The sequence below is a fragment of the Lethenteron reissneri genome, chromosome 33 (genome assembly GCF_015708825.2).
Source record: "Lethenteron reissneri isolate LAM-NWPU_2019-01 chromosome 33, ASM1570882v1, whole genome shotgun sequence".
NCBI classification, from domain to species: domain Eukaryota; kingdom Metazoa; phylum Chordata; class Hyperoartia; order Petromyzontiformes; family Petromyzontidae; genus Lethenteron; species Lethenteron reissneri.
Genome location: NC_083811.1, coordinates 12,384,021 through 12,397,423, shown reverse-complemented (window position 1 = coordinate 12,397,423; position 13,403 = coordinate 12,384,021). Strand labels below are relative to the sequence as shown.

The following is a 13,403-nucleotide window of genomic DNA, read 5'->3' as shown; positions in this document are numbered from 1 at the left end:
TCTATTATTTTTTACCTACGTGACTTTACCGAAAAAACCTAAGAGTAGGAGACTTAGGAGAGGTTGGCTCAGGAAATGTACCAATTATAAGAACATTTAATTGACATTCAAAGCCATGAGTATAAATCCTTGCAGTCACGAAAGCTTCAAATCTGGAATCTCCTAAGTCTACCGAGCAGCACTTGAGCACATTACTGATAGACAATTGCAAGTGTTGCTTGTGGTGTTAGCAGGAAGATGAGGCGCACATGTTAATTATGTCCCAAAGTACGACATGTTTTGCCTTCGAGTAGCCTGTGTAAAACATGCAGTTGTGACATAGTTTCCATAACACCAATTCTTCGACAAGCCCATTGTTATACCGCACACCATGTTTTGCTCAGAATATCTTGCAGGAAGGAACCATTAGACTGGGCTTGTTTTTTTTCTTTCCCTATTCAGCTGAAATAGATTTCAATGTCACAGTCGTGCTGAGGTCATGGCATAGAGTGGCCCACTCTTGTCAATGAGCATGTAAGAATGTATGCTGGTTCCAACATTTCCATGGCAGGTACCAGTCCATCTATAGGACAACCACTGTTGATTTCCATCAGTGGCATATTAATTGCATAGGTAAGTGGCTACTGAAATCATAACTGGTAAGCCCTTACAACGAAGAGGCATAACGAGTGCTGTTCAATCTTGACTTAAAGCTTTCGTGACTGCAGGAATTCATATTATTGGGTCTTTCGGTAAAGCCACGTAGATAAAAAAAAATAATAATAATAATAACCATTGTTATTGTTATTATTATTAAAATAATAACAATTGTTAAAATAATAACAATCGTTATTGTTATAATTTTTATTTGCTGTGTTTACCACTAGGCGGCATAGTAAATGTTATCATGCTAACTTGTAATATTTATTGAAAGATGCGTCATTCTGCGTATAACTCAAGAACCAACAGTAGCATATGGTTGAGTGATACAACGAAAATCAGGAACAACAAACATCGCATTTCCATATTGCAGGCGCGTTAATTGATAGGAAGTGAACTGGAACGGGAATAAAAACTTTATTGGAGTGCTTCAAAGCCATCATTACCTTACTTGTGGAGAAGATTAATTAATTAATTTAAATTATTTTGAGTAATTTTTTTTGCATGTCAAACTAAGAGCCATGCCTGTAAGATCTGTATCCCAAGCCTGACTCTACCAAATAGACGCTATATGTCGAAACCGCTTACCACTGCACCACCAGTCCTACCCTTAATTAGATGTATTAGTAATTTTCATTCTGTACCATTGTCAGAATATCTCAGGGTTATGTCTCAGTCCCATGTTGTGTAACCTTTGATGTACCCATTCAAAGTATGCCTGACTACCTCAGGTCATCCTTCACACCGTTCAGGTTCCCCTTGGCGCATTTGCCTAGCGGTAAGTCCTTGGCTGCCATCTCCGGCCTATTCTGTTCTCTGTCTTCCTCTTCATTTGCACAAATTTAGTTGAGCCACGGATGAAGACCTCTGTGGGTAAGCACGCATGCTCAACGTGCTTCACACTAGAGAACATTTTAGGAGATGTATCAGGCACGCACGTATATGGCTGTGCTTTCCAACGAACCTTACTGACGTTACCTGGACCCTTAGGAATGTGCGGAGATACCCATGCATACAAGGGGGAAGCCACGTTGTTTTATTGCTATGACGTTGTGTGGATTCATCTTGCCGCCTGAGCTGCGCTGTAGATCTACTTTGTTATTATTACTGATTGGTAATGAACAAAAAGCATTTACAAGACACAACTACAACAACAGCCAAACAGTTACACTGCGGGATTATTTTTCCCGCCTGAGGACGACCGCTTGTGTTGCGATCGAAACGTCGTGATATATTATTTTAAATTGTATTTTATTTTTCTACCTACGTGACTTTACCGAAACAACCAAATAAGCTGTTTCGCCATTTAATAGATGTCCATATGGGAATGCGTAAGCCAGCAAACACTGCCTCTCTTGCCACTGGAGCCCACAGAAATGACTTTTTCCATATAGATTACTGAGGCAAATGTCCCCTTTGACTCACAAACTCAAATGTTATGCAGTAAACCGTAGAGGCTGCGGGACAAGTGCTGTTAGTAACCAACTGCGGTGGTGGTGCGGTCCGCACCACACGCAGCTTTTTCTGTATGTATATTGAACTTCTTTTGCACCGTACGTAGCCATTGCTCATGTTGACACATTTATAGTTGAGTCAATATAGAGGAGGATGGGCATGGCTGGGAATCAACCAAAGTTTGCCCAGATTGCAGTGCAATATGCTAACCACTGAACCGCAGCTTCAGACAAAGGCAAAGATCCCCTATATATCCTCGACAGACTATTGGGGCAAGTGCTGTTAGCAAGCATCTATGAAGGCTGGCACGGCACGTGAGAGGGTGAGTGACCAGCATTACGCCCGGATGCCTTTGTCTCCCGAGTGGCGATGTTTACACATCGCACAAGGTACTTATTTGAGGCTGAGTCGACCTCGGGGATGCCCAAGAGCGATTCAAATAAACGTCACCGGTGTTGACCGTGAGTGTGAATCAAACTCAGGTCGCTGGGTTCATAAAGTAATGCGCTAACCACTGTGTCACCGCTCCCCACAACTTTATAGGCACAGACACACACACGCATTGCGTGCATGCTCACATATTCAGAGACACTTGACTGCGCATTAAAACACAATATAAGTCTTCAAAATGCATTACTCTGGCTGCTTCGGAGATGGATAAAATTGAAAATGAATGTAAAAAGATGGTAATGCATTTCTTTGCTTTGAGTGTTCCTCGAATGAAATATTTATAATATAAATAAATAAATAAAAAAGCCACCTGTGCAGATTTTTTATCACGAACCTTTGCCTGCGCATGTCTGTAAAATTACATTGTCTAGACATGATTAACCCAAATCCGTGTGAAGCAGCTATTATCTTCATTGTCATCCTACTGCATACATAACTCAAAATACAGTACACCAGGCCATGCTTGAGATGTATCGTGGTTCGATTCCTACTTCCACTCTTATGTTAACCTCTCTACCCTCACAATTTTCAATGAAATATGCCACAAATGAAAGTCAACAGGCCTTATTCTTGGGTTTTTTTCGGTAAAGTCACGTAGGTAAAATATTAAAATTAAAATTAATAAAAGTAAAATAAAAATGAAAATCACGACGTTTCGGAGGCAACACAAGCTTCCGTCTTCAGGTGGAACCGTCACAGCACGCTTGCTGTATCAAGTAGAATCAACAGGCGTTGTATCACATCTTGACAAATTGGCTGAAACTTATGGCATTGGTATAGGGGTGCCACTTCTGAGGTATTAAAAATAGGGACCAATATTCGGAGAAAGATTATCTTGCAATACTGCAAATACATTGAGTGGTGTGTCATTTCCAAAAGCAAAATAAATCGGGACTGCAGATTTAATTTGACAGCTATCTCAAAAAAGAGGACAATCTCAGGGAAAGCCAGACTATTTGTTGATTCTGCTGCTACATTGGCAGCGATGCAGAACGGCACAATTAACAAACAAACTCAACACACTCGTTAATAGCTGTGGCCTTAAACAATGTATACGATGTTTCTGGCAGTGGCCCAGGCTCATAGCACACAACCAGGACGGGAGGACAAACTCACTTGGGCATTTGCCTCATCGTTGTCGATGGAGCCACCTGAAGGTTTGTGCAACAACAAAAAAACGGATGAAAAGAGATATTCGCCAACACGTGAATTGGGACCTTGATTTTGCGCAGGAGTTGCCACAGTGCCACTATGCAGGTCAGTCATACAATAGGACTGAACTCTGTTGCCAAGCGACCAAGTGGTACATATTTTATCGACCCCGGAGGAATGACGATGGGTTGCGTTGGCCCCTCCCCAAGATCCTGACTGGGATTTGAACTCGCACGCATCAGACGTTGAGGCGTGGCACCCCACCACAGCAGACTGCACCCAGATTACTGTGTTACATGGACAATATTATAACGATTTCCCTCTCACCTATGTGAAAATGTTACCCTAAATCTAATGTTGCATGTTTGGGTTTACTGGAGGCATTGTGGTTATAAAACACTACGAATAGAATCAGCTAAACATCAAAATGCAGAACCCTCTGGAAAAATTGTCCTGAGAGGCAGTGATGGATTCTCAGATAAATAATTAGCATTATCACTAAGATTTGTTTTTGATATATGAATAGCTTTGAATTTGGATTAAATGTAATTGTGCTGGATTCACGAAGTCACCTCCGAATCTTAGTCAATCATTGTTCATATAAGCAACTTTGATGGCTCATTCAATTGGCATTTTACTAAATTTAATTGAACCATCCCTCCACTAAACGTTTCACAAATTAATTTAGCTCAAAGTGCCGAATGTTTCGGGTCAAAAATCGCCCAATGCTCTGTGAACATCTGTACTTTGTAGGCACAAACCCCATGTGCCTGTGTGTCTTTTGGGTGTGTAATTCAATAAAAGGGGCCGTCTTTCATGAACATTACTGATTTACAGACAAATAGCCAGCATTCTTGTATGAATAAGAGGCATTAAGTTCCACAGGTAGCCATATCACGCCTCATTATCCCACACTCTCTAAGACCGTGCTTATGGTATGGAGCACACAAGCAGACACATATTTAAATGGCAAAATGTTAAAAGCATTACGTGGCTCCACTTCTGCAGTAGTCAGCCATTCCTCTTAAAGAACATTACACTTGTATAGTCCACTGCTGGATGACGGCCTCCCTGCAGCGTGCAGTTCATGGGTAGTTATGGGACCATAGTTAACCATGCTGGTCAATGCTCTTACGTGAAGGCCGGAGAGCATAAATGTAAGAGCATAGAAGTACAGTACAACAATTGATTTTGCTGCACTGCCTTCGACTGACATCTACTATCCAGGCTAAAACCTGCCGAGCTTCTAAGATAGGATGAGTTCTGGTGGATTCTGGGTGATTTGGTTCAGGAAATTGTATACGTATTCTTAAATCAATTATAAGTGAATTTCTTCAATTCTTTAAAGACACGCATTGAGGTGGATTTCTTCCATGTTCGTTGCCTTGTGGCAATTCCACATTCCTAAAGGGGGGTTTCGATCAGTCTTTCTAAATTATGACCACTGCTGACATCTCACAGGATGCTATGTATTTTAATGATCATATCGAAATGAGATTAGAGTTATAACCGCAGCACCACTCAGCCATTTTTTTTCTCTCTCTGAAGTGGTCTTTATAATATAATATCTCTAAACCCACGATTTACTCTGCGCTATTGATACTGAATTGATGTCAGTAATTTCCAAAAGCTTTGGGGAAAATAATGATATTCATATTGCATGCTTTGACTTTTCTATTTAAATTCAAATGTTGTTACGCTGGCCATTTGATCGAACGACAAGCCTATCATGTCAATTATACCAGAGCTTTGCTGACATTGCATAACCCGCTCTGCAAAGTGACTCATTTTACATTTTAGCAATTTTACTTTTTGTGTTCATATCTGTAAACTCTGCAAGCCTTTATATAACCACCTAGAAATGGCACACGTCTCTAACTTGATTCACACTCCGGACACCACGTTATTTGGCCATTCGACAAAGCTTTCTTTCACTCCTGCAAATCTATATTTGTTGGCTTTCCAAAATGTAAACACCTCCAAACTTCGCAGGATCCACAATGCCGCTGCCACACACGCATGTGACAGCAAGCAAGTGGGATACTGAGAGAACAGATCTTGAATGTAGAGTATCACCTGCACAATAGTTTCAGGATCTTGCAACTCACGTGAGTTGTGGTGGCGTCAGCAACAATGACAGTGATGGTCACCGTCCTCAAAATTACCAACTCAAAGTTTGCCATAGAAGTCGCACTGCAACTTTCCCCAAATCGTTGTAAATGGTTTCGCAGTTAATAAATTACATCAATGCGCAGGGGTTTTGCTGTTGTGCTGTATAACGCTCTGATGTGTTTTCTCACAACTGCTCAGTGTTGTACCCAACCTTTCGCTCCACTTGCTGGGAGCTTCTTCAGAACCGAACATAGCAACGTGCTATCTTATTCTTGGTTCTTTCGATAAAGTCACGTAGAAGGGAAATAATAAAATAATAAAAATAAAACATAATAAAATGAAATTCTCACGACGTTTCGGCCACAACGCAAGCAGCTGTCCTCAGGTGAAGAAACAGAGCTGTTGGAAAGACAGCGTCCTAATGCGTCTTAATACTGATTTGGATTTAGAGAGACTGCTTCACTTTATGCTATTAGTCCCGACAATATAAATATTAATACAACCTATAACAACACTCTGCATATATAGTTCCATGTAGCATTACCTTCTAATTGCTGATCGTTTGAGGTTTGACAGAAACAATGTAATATCCATTATCAGTATTTAAAAAGTAGGATCTTTTCAAAATGTAGTTTTGAGCAGATTTTGATTTCATAACTAACAGCACTGTGTTACAACGACATGGTGCAGCACGATGTACAATCAAATCACCTGACAAAATAATTTGCAAAGTTTACATTCTGATTTTATTATATATTTGGATGGAAAAAATAAAACGAGTAGCGAACCTATGACTCTACAGCGGGATATAAAAGACAGCTGCCCTTTCCAGCAAAGAGCAATTTTAAATTAACTATGCCAGTCTCGTGTATTCGTTACTGCCACCTCTTCTATGGCCTGGTATGTGTTGCTATGCTTGATTTCTCATGTTTGTCGCTATCTAATAAACGTCTTCCAAACTCCTTCTGCCTTTTCGGTGGCAATGACCCGCAGCCATGAAGCCCAGCCAGCAGCCAGCCAATACACCTCCGAGCCATGGGTTATTTTTAATAGTAGTATGACAATCACAATTATACAATGTAGTCAACCAGTACATGATAAATTAAGTATATCTGCTCACACAGTGAAATTGGAGTAATACGGTGATATTATCGTTGTAGATACCTAAATAGATTAACCTGATTACAGTTAACCCATTACCTTCTACCATTCTGCTTGTATCGACACACGCATAGAATAAAGTGATAATAAGGCACGGGCGTTCTTAAAGCCATGAGACATTAACAGGGTTGGGGGTTTATACGCTTTGTCAAAACATTGTCTTTTAATAAACGGTAAGCTTTGCACACTGAGAGACACCTGGCAAGGTTGGACAACCTTCAGAATGTTCGTGTAATGTCAGCGCCGCTAAGCCAACAGTCTGCACGCAACACTGGATGGCTCTCCATCGTGCGTAGGTGCTCACCACGCCCCTGTAAATGGAGAGAAGGCATTTACAGGTAGGGTGAGTTTTCTCAAATTCTGAGAACACACCTCGGCCGTGATAATCTGGAGGCGGCCGAAAAGTGGCAACGCAATTTTACACTTTAGCAGCGAAAGGTGCTAATCTGTGAAGGTTACGCATCAGATAAAAAAAAAATATTCTGTGGTAGCTGCCTTCGGACTTTGAAGTTGAGGGATTGAAGAGTTCTAACCATTTTAGACACTGTATAATGTAGTTTCAATTGTAGTCTTTTTTATTCTCAGTATTGGACGTGAAATTCCCTTCAAATGAGGGGTAATCATAACGGTTGGGGTCTGACATAGGCGCAGTGGTGTTACAGCAAAGGACAACCATGCATTCAATTTAACTAACGAACATATTGATTGGAATTTGGTCATTACATCACAGTAATCGAACATATTTACAAAGACTTAGAATTACGTGCCTTAATTGACGAGCAAACAAAAAAATCGGGTCAAATCTGAGTGTTACCGATACAGACGTCTCCACAGATAGAGAAGCACTCTCTGTGAAAGCCCCTCCCTGGTGAGAATGAAGCGATGTGTGCTGTCAACGAGTGGTTTGAGAAGCGAGACAGGGAGTTCTTCCAGGTGGAGATTAAAGCCTTGGAACCTTGACGGAGCGAGCGCACTGCACTTCAAGGGGACCTTTGTAGAACGTAACACAGATTCATCAGAGCTACTCATTGTTTCATAGGCACAGGGAATGGACTTTTTTTTATACGTCGTCCATCATATGAAGTGTATGCAAAAAGTGTTTCTTATATTGCTACTCAAGCAGCAAAATAAGAAACACAGACCTTGCTGACATCCACACTGAGTGGTCCTAGTATCCTCTGCCCTGGGAGGATTGACGGCTGGCCGAGTCAACCGCCACAACCTGAGGTTGTAACCTATTGGTTCTGAGCCGCGGGCTCCGCCACAGCATCATGTGTGACAGATAAAGGCGCAGCCTTGCAATTTCTCACTCAAGCCACTGCTGGCAGAAGGGCCTTCACTGAAGGGAACTCCAAAACACTCCTCTTAAAAAGATGCTTGGCCTGCTCGTCCATGCTAGCCAGACATCTTCGAAGAGATGGCAGTGCGCACACCTTGACACACCACGCGTGACTTGCCATTTGAACTTACTGCAGCACTGTAGACACATCTACATTGCTGGGTAGCCAGGCATTCAAGGAAATGTTTTCTGATTTTCAAGTCAAGAAACATACCACGACAGCATCACATCCCTTGCAGTTGATATATAAAGTGAAATAGTACGTTGCAATAATAATATTCCTGAAAGCTAAAACAGACGATAGATGAAAACCCAGACTCACACAAATGTTGTATATAAAAGCCATTCGTAACCATTGAACATGCTACAATTTTTAGCATGCCTAAGTTTCGAAACTAGGAGTGTCAATGATTTTGGCTCAGTACTCTTAGACGAAGCAATCATAACACGATTCCCCCAGCGCTCCCACCCAGCTCATACACAAGCAATCTGAAAAGCAATCCACAACTGACTGGTAACCAATAATGGTGTGGAATGTGAGTTGATTGGTGAGCAGCTTCGAACGGCTCCCAGACGACAGCAGTGTTTCGATGGGGTAATTTTGCATAAATAAACTTCAGGGAGGCCAGTCAGAAAGCTGTTAGAATTACAATAGCCATATCGCAATAGCCTATTACCCACACTCTTATCGAATAATGCAGTATATCAGCTGGCTGTATGCAACAAAAAAACAGATCCATCAAGGGTAAATGATGCCTGTACGATAAACGATTACAAATATCACAATGAATAAAGTGAAATTCACGGTTTCACGAGCGTCACTTTTTGTAAATAACCCCTGTGAATGTTGTTTTCTGTTTCAATCAGATCACTGACCAAACCTCATTCATGCCGATATTGGTGACTCCTATTTCAATATGAAGCCCTTCTACCCTAATGCTGAATCATAACCAGAATTGATCTTTCGTTTATAATTCTACGCACATCCGTGACCTATTTTTTTTCTCTTTGCCTGCTTTGAAACGTCGTCAATATAATGTTTCGATCTTGGCCGGTAAGTGATGCTATCAGCTGCCTTGCCCACGGGCGCACGCGTGTGAAACAATGAAATGTCACCGTTTTTAGCCCTTTTGTGTCCACGGATATGTACATAGATGGATACGTTACGTTATTATGTTCACTGAAATTTACCCGTATTGATGTAAAAAGTCAAGTCAAATGGCATCACTGCTCAAACGAGCACTCAGGCAGAAGCTCATCGTATTTGCGGGATAAGGGCCAGTGGTGTAAATTCCATGTCATATTTGTTGGTCCAGTCTTCCCGTATGCTTGGGGTTTTTTGTGGTGTAAAAAGCAAGCTGATTAGCTGAATAAATCATTTGAGTTGTGTTAGTAATACATTTTGATAAGTAATAATAATAATAAGATGTATATAGCCTAGGGTAGGCCTGTTGCACATTTTCAATTGTATTGTAGAATTGAATTCTTTAATGTACTATGTAGTCGTGCAACTCCTTTTAAACTACTAAAGCAGTAGTTTAAAAGCACATGAAATAATCCACAATGTTAGACTACGTGTTTACATCAAAGCCCCGCCCCCCAGAAAACCCAAATTCTTAAATTACCTGCTGCTATGATGTTGAGTGATTGAGCCGCGTGGGTCAGAGCCACAAAGTTAAAGGAGCTCATTTGATCATTGAGACACCGTGAATTTAAAGTTGATTCACGAATATGGTATTAAGCAGAATGGTGTGCATCTCGGAGATGAATTTGTTGTATGGCCAGGACATCGATACTTTGATCTTTAATGGTTCTGGGGAGATAGACTCACTTTGCAAGGTGCATGCTTTCTCGATTCAGTTTGTCAACGAGTAGCGTTGGTCCAATATTTGAGTGGATATTTGGCATTGTCATAGCTATTTGCTGGGTTTGATGGTATGAATTCAAATACGTAAATGATGGAAAAAAGATCCATCACAACAGAAATATCAGTGCAAGCCGGAAAAAACAAAAGGTTTCAACAAAGTGTAGAATCTTGATTTGAAGCTTTCGTGACTGCAGGAATCCATACTCTATGGTTCTTTTAAAATTTTCTACCCACGTAACTTTACCGAAGGAACCAAAGAGTAAAGTTTAGAATTGTACATGGTATGAACACAACAGGTGTCACCCTTGAGGCATTACGAAAAAAAACACAATTTCCTGAAGAAATGCATTGTGGTCATCTTGTCTTAAGTCACCATCAGAGAACCAAGCAAACCCGCCTAACCAACAGGCAGCAGCAAGACAAAGATACATCTCTTAGACAAGTTTCATCCATATACCTAATCATTGACAGATTCAAATCATTGTTGGCATTCGATTAAATGTATTGATAGTAATTTAAGAGAAGAGGCATCTTATGAAAATCGTGATTTTCACGTTCAGCTCAGGAGCACTAACAAGGTGAAGCACCACCCATTGCTCATGATGAAAAATTGTGCCTTTCTGGTTTACACAAGATGAACTTATGGATTGCAGTAAAACCATGACTCTCATGCATCTCATTCAAATACGGGACCACAACACGCGGAAGCACAAGCACGCTTCGCAGAAATCTCGTTCTATTCTTTAAATAATGTCAAAAATAATCATGCTTTGCTTTTTTTAATTGCCCGTTTTGTACGCAGTCCACTCTTCCGGGCCTCTCTCATTCAGGTGCTCACCGTCAAGCATGATGAGGTCCCACACGGCCAGCACCGTGTCCCAGCACGGAAGCGACGTGAAGAGGGTGAGGAACCACGGAGTGATGAACATGAGAGGCTCCACGCCCAGCTCCTCCTGCTCAAAACACATCACGTGCGGTTTAGAAACACTCTTTTTTTTTTTTTACCAGGTCAGGCCCATTGAGCTATATAGTTATTTATCAGAAGCGACCTAAGCACAACTTATAGCTCAATGAAGTGGCTCATCGTGTGGAAATTTGTAGCAGCCAAACACTCGCAACTCATGTTGACTCTAAATGTGGAGGGGAAAAACCGGAGGACCCAGAGAAAAACCCATGCGACCTTGGGAGAGAGGCACGCAAACTCCAAAGATACAGGCGTCAGGGTCAGGATCGAACCGACGACTTCCTGTATACAAGGCGAGGTAGTTAACATCTCGCCACCACGGCGCACACACACTCTGTAATCGATTGCGAGACAGGACCTATTTTGAAGGTCAAAATTACACATGTGCACGGCCGCTCAAGGTCAAGAGCGTTCAGACAATTTGCGAACGGCCGTTCGGTGAGGCTCAAGTGCACAGCCTCACAAAAGAGGATTCATTGTGGATTTTATTCCCCGGGAGTTCCGCTGATGATTCATCACACGTTCAATGTACGCTGCCCACGACACTTCATTGCCCAGAAACCTCTTAGAAATTCTCATCTCCCACATTTCTTGAGTGGATATCAAAACTTGACATCATAGTGTAAAATGTTGCAATTCCTTCATACAACATTAGTATTTTACCATACTTCACCACGCTGGTCAGTGCAGGTTGGAGAATATAGGGAGCATATGAGTATAGTATACCAATGAATGTTGGTACCCTGCACATCGCTGTCTGCTGTATGGCCCTGCAGCCTGGTTTTGTGTGATGGTTGCCCATCCAAGCTATGTCCAGGCTCAAACACTGCTTAGCTTCCAAGATCTGATTAAATTGGAAAGATCGGTGTGCTGAACTAGTAACGAATTGGCATGTTTTATTTGCTTGACAAACCTTACTAATTGGCCATGCCAGGTGGTGGCGGGTTTAACGACACATATATTTACGTGGTCTAACCGAAAACCCTCTATTTTGAACAAAAACAAATAAAAATACTGGCTCAAACAAAAAAAAATCCCAGATAAATATTTAGTTTTGCATCTTGAACAGTGGCTGTCAGCTTATTCCATGAAGTACCACTATCTTACCCTTGCAGGAAGGTCAGAAACACATGCGATCATTCAGGCCACATTACAATTCTCATTCACAGGCCTGGTGTAGCGAGCTGCAGCATCGGAACATTGTCATTCTCAGGATGGCTGCGGGTCATTTTCTGTCCAACGATCATTGGTTGGTTTTTGTTGTAACAATGTGGTGTTATCTCTCATTTCGTGTCCATTCTTTCAGCTCTTGGTCTAAAAAGCCATCTGGCTCGCAGCAACTGCGATACTGATCTTGTCATAGAGTTGTATCTGAAATCCCAAAAATGCTTCTTATCTGAAGAAATGATACACGTCAACGTTACCAACTGTTCTGTGAAAACCAATAAAGGACTAATCGGGTAATAATAGCTTAAAATAAAATACATCATTTTCCTTTGTATGCTATTCTTATTCATATGTGGAACGATTTACCAAAGAATAATCTGCGACCATAAAATGCTCATGAACAACTTCATCAGTGTGGCTGTGTGGGAGCTTAACAGTCATTGTTCTGTGGAAATACTGACCCCTGCCATCGGAACGGTGAACTTTCACCACCGACTCAAGGCCACCGACGTAACTGTGCAGCACCCCAACGCTTGTTTGAGCAGGGAGACTCGTTGGAATTAGGATTCCACTCCGCTGCTTCAGTGTTGGACGAGATGTACAAGAAAGTGGCTCGGAGGGATGTGTTATTTGTGTGGACACGGGGCGACTGCCGCTTGGGTTGAAGCCTCATATTTAATCATTATCTTTGGGTCAATACGGTTGTGATTTGCCTGTTCATGGCGTGATTTAAAATAACCTCAGGAACGGGGTTTTTAAGGTCAGTTAAAAGCGTCCAGTTGGATAAAAACATATACAAAGCAGCGTGAAGTCTGCCAAGCAGAGATTTTGGAGAGTTGATCTTTGATCACATGGACAAAATGATAACTTAAAGCTGCAAGAATGAATGTGCTCTGTAGTTATTTTTGTATCTTTAAGAGGTTGCAAGACCCCAGGGAAATGACTACATAGATTATAAATACGAATTGAAATACACGAGATTTTATCCACATACGTTTAGATTAATAACCAATTCTATCCTATTCTTGTGCATTTCACAATGCTTGGGAGCTAAACGCCAATGTCCAGGTCTGATAGCCACAAAGAGAGGGCTTAAG

The 13,403-nt window shown here is 41.4% G+C and overlaps 1 protein-coding gene across 2 annotated transcripts in view; it reads right to left on the bottom strand.

Annotated features, from left to right (window-relative positions):
* The window catches only part of LOC133350352 (uncharacterized), a 207,207-nt gene that overhangs the window by 151,739 nt on the left and 42,065 nt on the right, over positions 1-13,403 (bottom strand). For both annotated transcript variants that reach the window (XM_061564640.1, XM_061564641.1), the window contains exon 9: positions 11,014-11,128. In XM_061564640.1, coding sequence (XP_061420624.1) covers positions 11,014-11,128 — 115 coding nt within the window. The remainder of the gene's footprint in view (positions 1-11,013; positions 11,129-13,403) is intronic.